At 43.3% G+C, this 11,489-nt stretch overlaps 1 protein-coding gene across 10 annotated transcripts in view; it reads right to left on the bottom strand.

Annotated features, from left to right (window-relative positions):
• Positions 1-5,935: 5,935 nt before the first annotated feature.
• Positions 5,936-11,489, bottom strand: part of GET1 (guided entry of tail-anchored proteins factor 1) — a 134,522-nt gene continuing 128,968 nt past the window's right edge. For all 10 annotated transcript variants that reach the window (XM_037984813.2, XM_037984817.2, XM_037984818.2 and 7 more), the window contains 3 exons: positions 11,270-11,299; positions 8,967-9,105; positions 5,936-6,356 (listed from right to left, as the gene is read on the bottom strand). In XM_037984813.2, coding sequence (XP_037840741.1) covers positions 9,001-9,105; positions 11,270-11,299 — 135 coding nt within the window. In that variant the 3' untranslated portion in view covers positions 5,936-6,356; positions 8,967-9,000. The remainder of the gene's footprint in view (positions 6,357-8,966; positions 9,106-11,269; positions 11,300-11,489) is intronic.

The following is an 11,489-nucleotide window of genomic DNA, read 5'->3' as shown; positions in this document are numbered from 1 at the left end:
GCCTACATATTGGGTACAGTATACACTGCTTGGGTGACAGGTGCATTAGAATCTCAGAAATCACCACTAACCAACTTATCTATGTAACCAAAAACTACCTGTACCCCAAAAATTATTGAAACAAAAAGTGCATCAAAAATAAGAAAATACACAGAGAAGAAAAAAGAATAAAAAACAATGAAGCAATCCTATAGGATCTAGAAAGTAGCCTAAAGGGGTAAATCTAAGAGTTATTAGCCTTCAAGAGGAGGCAGAGAAAAAGGTAGGGATAGAAAGTTTATTCAAAGGGAAGATAACAGAGTTTCCCATACCTAGAGAAAGATACCAATATCCAAGTAGAAGACAGTTATAGAACACCAAACATTTAACCCAAAGAAGACTACCTCAAGGCATTTATAGTCAAATTCCCAAAGGTCAAGGATAAAGAAGAGATCCTAAAAGCAGCAAGATAAAAGAAACAAATAATATACAATGGACCTCCAACAGACTTTTCAGTGGAAACCTTACAGGCCAGGAGAAAGTGGCATGGCATATTTAAAGTGCTGAAGGGAAAATCCTTACCCTAGAATTAGTATATCCAGTGGAAATATCCTCAAACATGAAGGAGAAATAAAGACTTTCCCAAAGAAACAAAATGCATGCTTGTACCAAAATATCTCATATAACCCGTAAACATATACGCCTATGTACCCCCAAAAATTTTAATTTAAAATTAAAATTAACTTTTTAAAAAGCAGGGACTACAGAGAAACCTGACCTGCTACAAAACAAACTAAAATTCATGTCATGGGATTAAGATGTACTCATTAATAATATCATCCTCAACTAAGAGGCGGAAGGAGTTGTTCTCTCAGCTAAAAATACCACGTGGGGCTGGTTGCAACTCCGGCACATCACTGCGCGGCAGTTGATAGCTCAGAATTAAATGAGTTCTTGGTGTGTCCTTCAGCATTAGCGGGCAAGATATACCCAAGGACAACCAGGCTGGAAAAGGCAGGTGGCAGTTTTAGTTTTTTCTCTCTGCAGCCTGAAACTTCGGATCTGAGGCCAGTGACCAATTTCTAGAACCCTGTGGGTTGACAGTGACCCAGTTCCCTCTGTAACTGGCGCTGGTGGTGGCAGCCACAGCTAGCCGCCCAAAGAACTGGAAGATGAAGGTAATGGAATTGACTTCTGATGGTGCAACCAAGAAAATAAAACAGGTGGATCATAAGTGAGAAGTGCAAGGCACCTTGCTCCAGGGCCCGAACGGCATGGAGTCTGAAGACAGAATGCGGGGACCAAAGCCGGGCACAGGAGGCGCTCTGGGGCCAAGGCCGCACACTGTCCACGGCCAGCCAGGCACCGTAGGGGAACCGTACGGTGGTCCAGGATCGAGAGCAAAGGGCTTGTTGAGGAGGCTGTTCGTGGCTTTGGAGTGGGAGAAACGTACATCTCAGCTCCGGCTCAGCCATTGCCAAAGTACTGAATTGAACGTCCCTGTGCCTCAGTTTCCTCCTTGCCAGATAAAGATGGTATCCACCTCATCGGGTTACTGTAGCAACACACGAAGCCTTTAACACAGAACCCGGCTCACAGCAGGCACTCCGTCAGTGTTAGTGAATAAAAATAATAGGAAAGCCCTCACCCTGATTGTAATCCTAGGCTGTGAGCTTGATTCATGGAAGTCTGCCTGGGAGGAGGTTTCTCTCACCTCCCCTGACAAGATCCGGGTGCTAAATCTACAGAATGCTGGACTGGAACCAGGAGCCCCCCAGTTAAGCCCCCACCCCATGCCCCCTCTATGCTACTCACACCTGCCCACCTGAGTCCCTCCCCAACTGGAATCTTCCACACCTGAGTACATTTCCGCATCTTTGAACAATCTCCTGACTTCTGGTTTGGAAAACAGCCAGATGCACTGATACATTTTAAGGATTTCCCAACTCTGTTTTTCTACTTCCAAGAAGGTCCTTCGAAAACAAAGCAGTGAAAAAGCCAAGTAACCTAGACAACTGTGAAAGGAATGCCTTTGTTAGGATCGTGAATATGTTTCCAAATATTTGGACATATGTTCTATTCGGACTAAAAGTCTTGTGACAGAAAAGGATAATCAGCCCCTTCAACAATCAGGGTTCTGTTTTTACTTCTTTGATAAAATAAAACCCCCCAGAGGCTAAAAGAAGATCCCGTATCTTTATCAAAATTGTCAATATGCAATCAGTTGTTGACTAAATTTAGGCTCCTTTTGTATAATGCAAGGATGTGCATTCGAACAATAAATGCACATTTCGCCCAAAATAAAGTTACCTTGGATATAAGCTTTATAAATGATACACTAATTAATTTACCCATTAATTATAAGTAGGGTTTTTGTCTGTTTTCCTCCATCTGGTTGACAAATACCTCTTCCCACCTTCTGATGTCAACTAGCAGTACCCTGACTCGGGCTCACAGCCAGGGGACCTCGGGGACAGCGACGCCATAGCAAGAAGCTTGTCTTTCATCGCCACCTAATGGCCATTTTCTGTTATTACAAAGTACCAGACCACTTCATACCTACTTGCTGTGCTTGCACAGGTGTAACAGTTAAGTGAGGTGGGGGGGGGGGTTGTTTTGTTTTGTTTTGTTGTTTCTTTTTGAGAAAGGGTCTTGCTCTGTCACTCAGGCTGGAGTGCAGTGGCGTGATCAATGGGCTGGGCTGGAGTGCTGGGCTCAAGCAATCCTCCCACTTTGGCCTCCCGAGTAGCTGGAACTACAGGCACATGCTACCATGCCTGGCTAATTTTTGTATTTTTTGTAGAGATGGGGTCTTGCTATGTTGCCCAGGTTGGTCTTGAACTCCTGGGCTCAAGCAATCCACCCACCTCGACCTTCCAAAGTGCTGCAATTACAGGCATGAGTCACCGCACCCGGCCCAGGTAAACACATTTTGAAAGAAAACATTTCTAGGTTGGGCACGGTAGCTCACGCCTGTGATCCCAGTACTTTGGGAGGCTGCGGTGGACAGATCGCCTGAGGTCAGGATTTCAAGACCAGCCTGGCCAACACGGTGAAACCGTCTCTATTAAAAATACAAAAATTGGCCGGGAATGGTGGCGGGCGCCTGCAGTTCTAGCTACTCAGGAGGCTGAGGCAGGAGAATGGCGTGAACCCGGGAGGCGGAGCTTGCAATGAGCCGAGATTGCGCCACTGGATTCCAACCTGGGTGACAGAGCGAGACTCCGTCTCAAATAAATAAATAATAAAAATTAGTCAAGCAAGGTAGTGCATGCCTATAGTCCCAGATACTCCAGTGGCTGAGGCAGGAAAATCACCTGAACCTGGGAGACGGAGGTTGCAGTGAGAGCGCCACTGCACTCCACCCAGGCGACAGAGACACTGTCTCAAAAACAAACAAACAAAAAAAATTGTAAATATGTCCGAAGAATCTTTGCAGGAAATACAGTTCATTCTCTTCCTATACCTTTCACATTTCATTGAGAAAACTAAGAACTCAAAGACAACCACAAACCAAAGGAAGATTTCCGTCCAAAGAAACGAGAGGGAGCCCACAAGGGGAGAGTGAGGAAGGGAGAGTGTATTGTTCAGTGACTGGAAAAAAAATACTCAAATTTTTGTGTAGTTGCCTAATTTAAAAAAAAAGAAAAAAAGAAATAATTCCTTTGCATGTTCAGACCTCTTTTATACTATTAAACCAAGCCTTTGAACTTCAATTCACTTCAGATCAACATGCAATTATTCCATTTCTCTGGTCTCTTTTGGGTTTTTTCCAAAATGATTTTTCCTTATTCACTTGGGGCTTCCTTTTGAGTTATTCTTTTTTTTTTTTTTTTTTTTTTTTTTTGAGACGGAGTCTCGCTCTGTAGCCCAGGCTGGAGTGCGGTGGCCGGATCTCAGCTCACTGCAAGCTCCGCCTCCCGGGCTTACGCCATTCTCCAGCCTCAGCCTCCCAAGTAGCTGGGACTACAGGCGCCCGCCACCTTGCCCGGCTAGGTTTTTTTTGTATTTTTTAGTAGAGACGGGGTTTCACCGTATTATCCAGGATGGTCTCGATCTCTTGACCTCGTGATCCGCCCGTCTCGGCCTCCCAAAGTGCTGGGATTACAGGCTTGAGCCACCGAGCACGGCCGAGTTATTCTTTTTTACAGATTCACAATACTGCTTAGTTTCTAGAAGCTTCCTATATTGAAAAGCATTCAGATTTTTTCATCATATTTTGATACCACATAGTCCATATCTGGAATTCTCCTCACTGTGCCACTGAATTGCTAACCATGGAAGGTTGAAGGGATAACTGAAGCCAAAACTAGAAGAGAACTGATACCATCCATAGGGTACTATTGATCTAAGTGATTTTTGCATTTCAGTGATACTTTAAAGAAAATCAAACGGGAGCAAATACAAATACCCTTCTAAAATGTTAATGTTTTTGACTACAGGAAAACAATATAAGGAAAAAATAATTCAATTTAAATAAGTGGTCTGGGTTTTTATCTTTGCTTATTGTCAGCATAGGTATTTATTTTCATTTTTTAAATATGAGAAATAACAAGGTGGGCAGATCTCTTGAGGTCAGGAGTTCCAGACCAGCCTGGCCAATATGGTGAAACTCTGTCTCTACTAAAAATACAAAAATTAGCTGGGTGTGGTAGCATGTGCCTGTAATTACAGCTACTCAGGAGGCTGAGGCAGGAGAATTGCTTGAACCTGTGAGGCGGAGGGTGCAGTGAGCCGAGATCCTGCCACTGAACTCCAGACTGGGCAGCAAAACAGACTCCATTTCAAAAAAAAAAGAGAGAGAGGAGGAAAATTGGCACCTAGCTAAATCTATCTCCCTCCTACTCTGCCATGAAAGAAAGAAAAGTCAGCCCTGAGCAAGAAGGTGGTTAAGGTCTACTTGTATAGGGGGTTGTTGTAAAAATTATGCAAACTTTTTAGATAGGATAATTTAATGCAATGAAATTAAAAATAGAAATAAATTTTCAATTATATGAATTTCCATTTTACTGTGGTCTTTTAAGCAAAGGGAGAAATGTTTTTAACGCAGACTACTTCAATGATTGGAAACAAAATAGCCTAATTCTATTCAAAATGCCTTTTTTTTGTTACTAGGGTAACAAGAAAAGAGCCGTTTCCCAGAGTTCATGAAAGCCACGAGACTTCTGCAACTGCAGAATACACTCTGAAATAACACCAACAGACTCTGCTACAAAATTAGGAGGCAGACTCCAAAGGGGAAAGTCTATGGCCACTCCAAGTTGAATTGCCGTAATTAACATGAAATAGGAAAACAGTACAGCAAGGAGAGGAGGCCCTCTGACAATACAGGAGCAGCGTTTGCTGCAAAAACACAAGGAATCGCACATAGGCAGGGAGGCAGCAGGGTGAATATCAACAAAATCTTACAAGGAAGAAAAAATATCTACAGTAAACTAAGGCAGGGCAGGTGAGCGGAAATGCTATCAAACTTACCTGGTGTACAAGTCATTGGAGCTGGATCAGCTGTAGGTGAACACACACTCCTGGCCATCAGGAAGCAAAATTACAGGACCCGGCTCCACAGCCATGGCTACAAATCAATCAACAGCAGGAGACACAGAAGCAGCCACTCCCTTCAGCTCAGAAACGCGTAAAGGGTACTGGGTTGCAAATTTCTGTCCTTACCATCATCCCTCCTTACCATCAATCCCACACAAGTGGATGATAGAGTTACAGTTAGATAACGCTTCAAAGATGATGTGCACAGCGTGTAATAAAAAAAAAATATATGACATAATGAAACAATCAGTGCAATTTGAAAACACGGACCAAATAATCACTGCAATAAAAGACATCGATCCCAACGCAGACAGAAAAGTGCTGCTGAAGATTTAGACTTGGCAACACACAGATGGAGTTCAGGCATATGCAAGCAGGGACTACAAATAATGAAATGATGCTCCTTGGGACAAGATATTTTTCTATTAATCTTTATTTATATGATGGTTCTCTGGAAAGCATTTCATTTTCAAACCTGTTCCTGAGATAAGTAGCATAAGGCGCATCTGAAGAAATACTATCGCTGTATCACAGAGAACTTCCATGCCTTGAAATCATTTTTTTCAGAGTATTATTAATAAGATGGTCTAGCTATGCAGAGCAAAAAAGAAAAAAAAATCTTCAAAAGCTAAGACTGTTAGGCACATGAAGGTATGCATAAACTGTCTTCACATTTAATTTCGTATGATTCGGGAGATACATCCATGTACATCTAACCAGGTCAGGCAGCACAAGTCCTCAGTGAACCCTGGGTGTGCCAGCTTCAAGCCAAAGTATTCCGTTGAGTTTTGGTTTGTGGAGAGACATTTGAAATGTTGCTTCATAGCTTCCATTTTCTAAAAGAAAAGGCAAATATTAGGGAAAGACTGTTAGAGAAAGACACAGAATGTTTACCACAATCTTCACCACTTAACATACAATAAAGGAAAGTGTTGCCTTTTATTCTATAAACCACTAGTCATCATTTGCTCCCCACTGAAAGGAAATTCCTGTCATGGAAAACCAAGCTAGATTTATATCCTTTCTCTGCACAAACACATATCAAACACCATAAGGAAGTCAACATCTCCAATTTTAATTTCCCACTGCATTTTCATGGAAAATAGGTTGAACTGACAGGTTGGTCCTAGAGGGGGAGCTCTAAATGGTTCATGGCTACACCAGAGGAAGGTATTAAGTGGCCACCTTTTGGGAGGTAGAAACCAGTCTCATATTGGACATTATTTGCCCTGGGACTCAAACATCAATTTAGATTCTAGGTCAGATGTGGTGGCTCACGCCTGTAATTCCAACACTTTGGGAGGCCAAGGTGGGCAAATCACTTGAGCCTAACAGTTCGAGATCAGCCTGGGCAACATGGTGAAATCCCATCTCTACAAAAAATACAAAAATTAGCCAGGCTCAGTGGTGCGTGCCTGTAATCTTAGCTACTCAAGAGGCTGAGGTGGGAGGATCACCTGAGACCAGGGAGGTCAAAGCTGCAGTGAGCCATGATCTTACCACTGCACTCCAGCCTGAGTGACAGAGTGTGACCCTGTCCGAAAAAAAAAAAAACGACTGACTCCAACTCCAACTATGGGAAATGAGAATTCTTTCATAGTTCCATTCATTGCCTTGTTCTGTCTAAAATAGTCTTTTCAAATAAAATGCGTGGATAATCTATGAGTTATGAGATGGGTTTGTTTTTGGAAGCCAAATAGTTTGCAGAATACCTGACTGCATCATCATGTCGCATTTTAAAGGTTATTGACTCCCTTCGGGAGTCCGTGGCTGGGATTTAGGGTGCTGCCTGGTTTACTCCTTCACTGTCAGGCATTTTGACCTCATAACAGACTATTAGGGACTGGATTCCAAACTAGAACCCATCAGAGAAACAGGCAGAATGTGCTAGCCACAACTGTAACTTGCCTTTTTTCCTTTCTTTTTTGGAAATGGCCTATAAAGAAGCCATCTGTCTACATTAAAGATTCTCTCTCGGCTGTGCCATTTCACATCCAATATTTCTTTATGATTATCACATTAAAACTGCACAATTTTTAAAGAACTTTCCAAGTTGGGTGAACAGACATGGATTTAAACAGGACCAACGAGTCTGTTACTGTGAGTTTTGCTTTGTTTTGTTTTGTTTCTGGTATGATAATAAATATCATATTTTCATTTTCTACCATTCTTCAGGTAGCATATCTTAAGCTTGCCAGTTTTCTTTTTTTAAAAATGAGTCCCAACCCACTCCTTGGAAATGGAATTGTAACCAAGTGGCAAGCAGAGGGCCTTAAAGTAGAAGTCTGTGGGTCCAAAGCATGAAAGAAACTCCCTGGAGAGACATCAAATCGTGAGCTAGATTCACTTTCTCATTCAAGCAAATGAGTGACAAAACCTTTATGGTCCAATAACAAACTGTGATGGCCACTCTCACTAGCTCCAAGATGCTCTAAAAATAGATTAAGTGCTTTTTATATTAGCTTTTTATTTATAAGTCTATTAAGAAGAGACATCCCTACTATTCAAATTGGCCCCCCAGATTAACTAGACGCAGAGCACTGATTAGTGTGTTTACAAACCTTGAGCTAGACACAGTGCTGATTGGTGCATTTACAATCCTCTAGCTGGACATAAAAGTTCTCCAAGTCCTCCCCAGATTAACTAGACACAGAGCACTGACTGATGTGTTCACAAACCTTGAGCTAGACATAGGGTGCTGAACGGTGTATTTACAATCCTTTAGCTAGACATAAAGGTTCTCCAAGTCCCCCACCCAACTCAGGAGCCCAGCTGACTTCACCTAGTGGATCCCACACCAGGGGCCAAAGGCGGAGCTGCCTGCCAGTCCCACGCTGTGCATGCACTGCAGTCCTCAGCCCTTGGGCAGTTGATGGGACCCGGCGCCAAGGAGTGGGGGGCGGCGCTCGTCCCAGACGCTTGGGCTGCGCAGGAGCCCACGGCGGGGGCGGGGGCAGCTCGGGCATGGCTGGCTGCAGGTCCCGAGCCCTGCCCCACGGGGAGGAAGCTAAGGACCCGCGAGAATTCCAGCGCAGTGCCGGCTGGCACGGGTGCTAAACCCCCCACTGCCCGGGGCAGCGGTGCCGGCTGGCCACTCCGAGTGCGGGGGCCGCCAAGCCCACGCCCACCCGGAACTTGCGCTGGTCCGCGAGCGCCGCGCAGCCCCGGTTCCCACCTGCCCTTGCCTCTCCCTCCACACCTCCGGGCAAGCAAAAGGGAGCTGGCTCTGGCCTCGGCCAGCCCAGAGAGGGGCTCCCACAGTGCAGTGGCAGGCTGAAGGGCTCCTAAAGCGCCGCCAGAGTGGACTCCGAGGCCGAGGAGGCAGCGCCGAGAGTGAGGGCTGCTATAGCACGTTGTCACCTCTCACTATTACTAAGCAAAATGTGCTGCAGATAGCATACAGTACAATAACTAGCAGCTTTTCCACCCCAGAATCCTGTAGCTACCTGGAGAGGTGGAAGAAATGAAGCGTGAAAAGGCCTAGGAATCTTCCTCTTCTCCAGGCTCCTCTTCTCCTTCTGCAGCTTCCTCCTCCTCCTCCTCCTCGGCTTCCCCTTCCGCACCCTCCGTAGTTGTTAACTCCGTCTTATTTTCACAAAAATTACGTTAGTATTAAGGAGCGTAAGGGCCAAGGATACAGTGAGAAAAAGACTGTAAAAGGCTGGACTAGAGGTCAGAGCCTCCCACACCCCACCACACAACACACAAATACACATACCACACATGCCACACAAACACATGCCACACACATACCCCATACACATACCACCCACACCACAGAAACACACATGACACAGCACACACACCCCCACACACACCACCCACACATCCACACACACCACATACATACCACACACGCACACACCAGACCACACCACACACATCACATACCACACACAAATACACGTACAATATATCACACATACACCACACATACATCCCCTCCACACCACACATATACACCATACCACACACACACCACACACCAAACACACCACACACCATATATACACCACACACAAATACACATACATCATACATACACCACACCACACATACATACACACACACAAAAAAACATCCTTCTAAACATAGACTCCTCAATTTGGAATGGTGCTTTAGAATGATATGCTAATTCTAACAGGTTTTATAATCTCTCCTAAGCGTACAGTCTCCACTCATATTAACAAACCATTCTCAGCAAATAACCTTTACAAATTCAGAAGGTATATATATATAGTTAGAAGAATAAAATACAAAAAGAATCAACAAATCGAATTTTGTCAGAAAGGATAAGCTGTTAAATGCACAAGTTGGTTATATTTTCTTGTAACAAGCTAATTTCTTCAAGCAAAATTTATCAGCAACCTGTATACATATATAATCTGGAATTTCTTCCAAATTAACAGCATGTTTTTATCTTATTTTTAAAAATCTATTTTGAAGCTGGCCTAGCAAGAGAGAAACAAAAGAAATAATTATTGGAAAGATATAAATAATGAGAAATCATGGTGTAGAATATACTAGAAACAATCTTTAGGTCTAAGAAGAGGGGTTGGTTTGATATATTAACATTTAAAATAATGAAGCAGATCTATACTTAATACCTCCCCAAATACAGGCACATTCCATGAAAAAAAGGAGACTACAAGAGTATTCATCAAAAATTGATGGGGTGTGTGTGTGTGTGTGTGTGTGTGTGTGTAGCTAGAGTGGTTATCTGTGGGTAATAAGGGTTAAAAGCTATGTTCATTTTCCTCTTCTATCTGCATTTTTAAAATTTTCTATAAAGATCATGAATTTTGTCATTTCAAAAGTTAACAAAAGTTACTTCGGGGGCATTTCTTTTGACATTTGGGACCCTCTTTAATGTTGATGACCTTGTGCTGAAATATCTAGACAATACATGTAACTTAGTAAATTATTCTCACTACCCTTGTGTTCACAATTTTAAATTAATTCTCTAGCATTTTAAAGTGATTAATCCAGGCCTAGTGTGGTGACTCACGCCTGTAATTCCAGCACTTTGGCAGGCCGAGGCAGGTGGATCACTTGGGGTCAGGAGTTCAAGACCAGCCTGGCCAACATGGTGAAACGCCATCTCTACTAAAAATACAAAAATTAGCCAGATGTGGTGGCGCGTGCCTGTAATTCCACCTACTCAGAAGGCTGAGACAGGAGAATCACTTGAACCCAGGAGGCGGAGGCACGAGTGAGCTGAGATCACACCACTGCACTCCAGCCTGGACGACAGAGTGAGACCCTGTCTCAAAAAAACAAAAACAAACAAAACACAACAACAAGAAAATAAAGTGATTAATGCAAAGATGTTCAAAAACATCAACATAGGTAGGAATCCCTCCCTCAATGAAAACACCACTAACCACCATGCAGGATTCCTAAACCCAGTGCATTCAACAGGGTGGAAAAGGACGAGGAGCAGGCATCTCCAGCCAGTGCCCTGGCCTGGCCTGGCCTGACATCAGTGAGAAACCACGGAAGATACCTTCACCCAAGGGGGCTCAGAACAGGGTCAAGAGCCGAGCCCTGTTTCTCTCTCCACCTTCCTCAGACAAACTGATCTCCAACTTACTTTCCTTCTCAGCAGGTTAAAGGATGATTTTCTGGGTGTGTGAGTTGCATCACTCTCTTACGTTATTAAGAACGTGCCTAAAGCTGCAATCCTCCCACCTAAAAGATGTTTCTATTAAGCAGATTAAGCACAGCTGTTGAAGATGGTCAACTGTACCTCTTCTGTGGCTGTCTCTCCTTCGTCTTCCTTACATCCATAAATCAAAATTAAAGAAAAAAACACAATTCAAGTAAGCTTAAAGTCGAATCTGAAAATCAAGCAAACTATAAGAAAAAACAAGCTAATCAAAATGAATAACATATTAGTTTATCCATAAAATAAGTAAATAGCAAAGATATGATAGCTGGGTGATCCCTACTTCTTTCATACCTTATAT

Source organism: Chlorocebus sabaeus, chromosome 2, assembly GCF_047675955.1.
Source record: "Chlorocebus sabaeus isolate Y175 chromosome 2, mChlSab1.0.hap1, whole genome shotgun sequence".
Lineage (NCBI taxonomy): Eukaryota > Metazoa > Chordata > Mammalia > Primates > Cercopithecidae > Chlorocebus > Chlorocebus sabaeus.
Note: the sequence above shows the minus strand (reverse complement) of the source record. Positions and strands in the feature narration are given on the sequence as shown.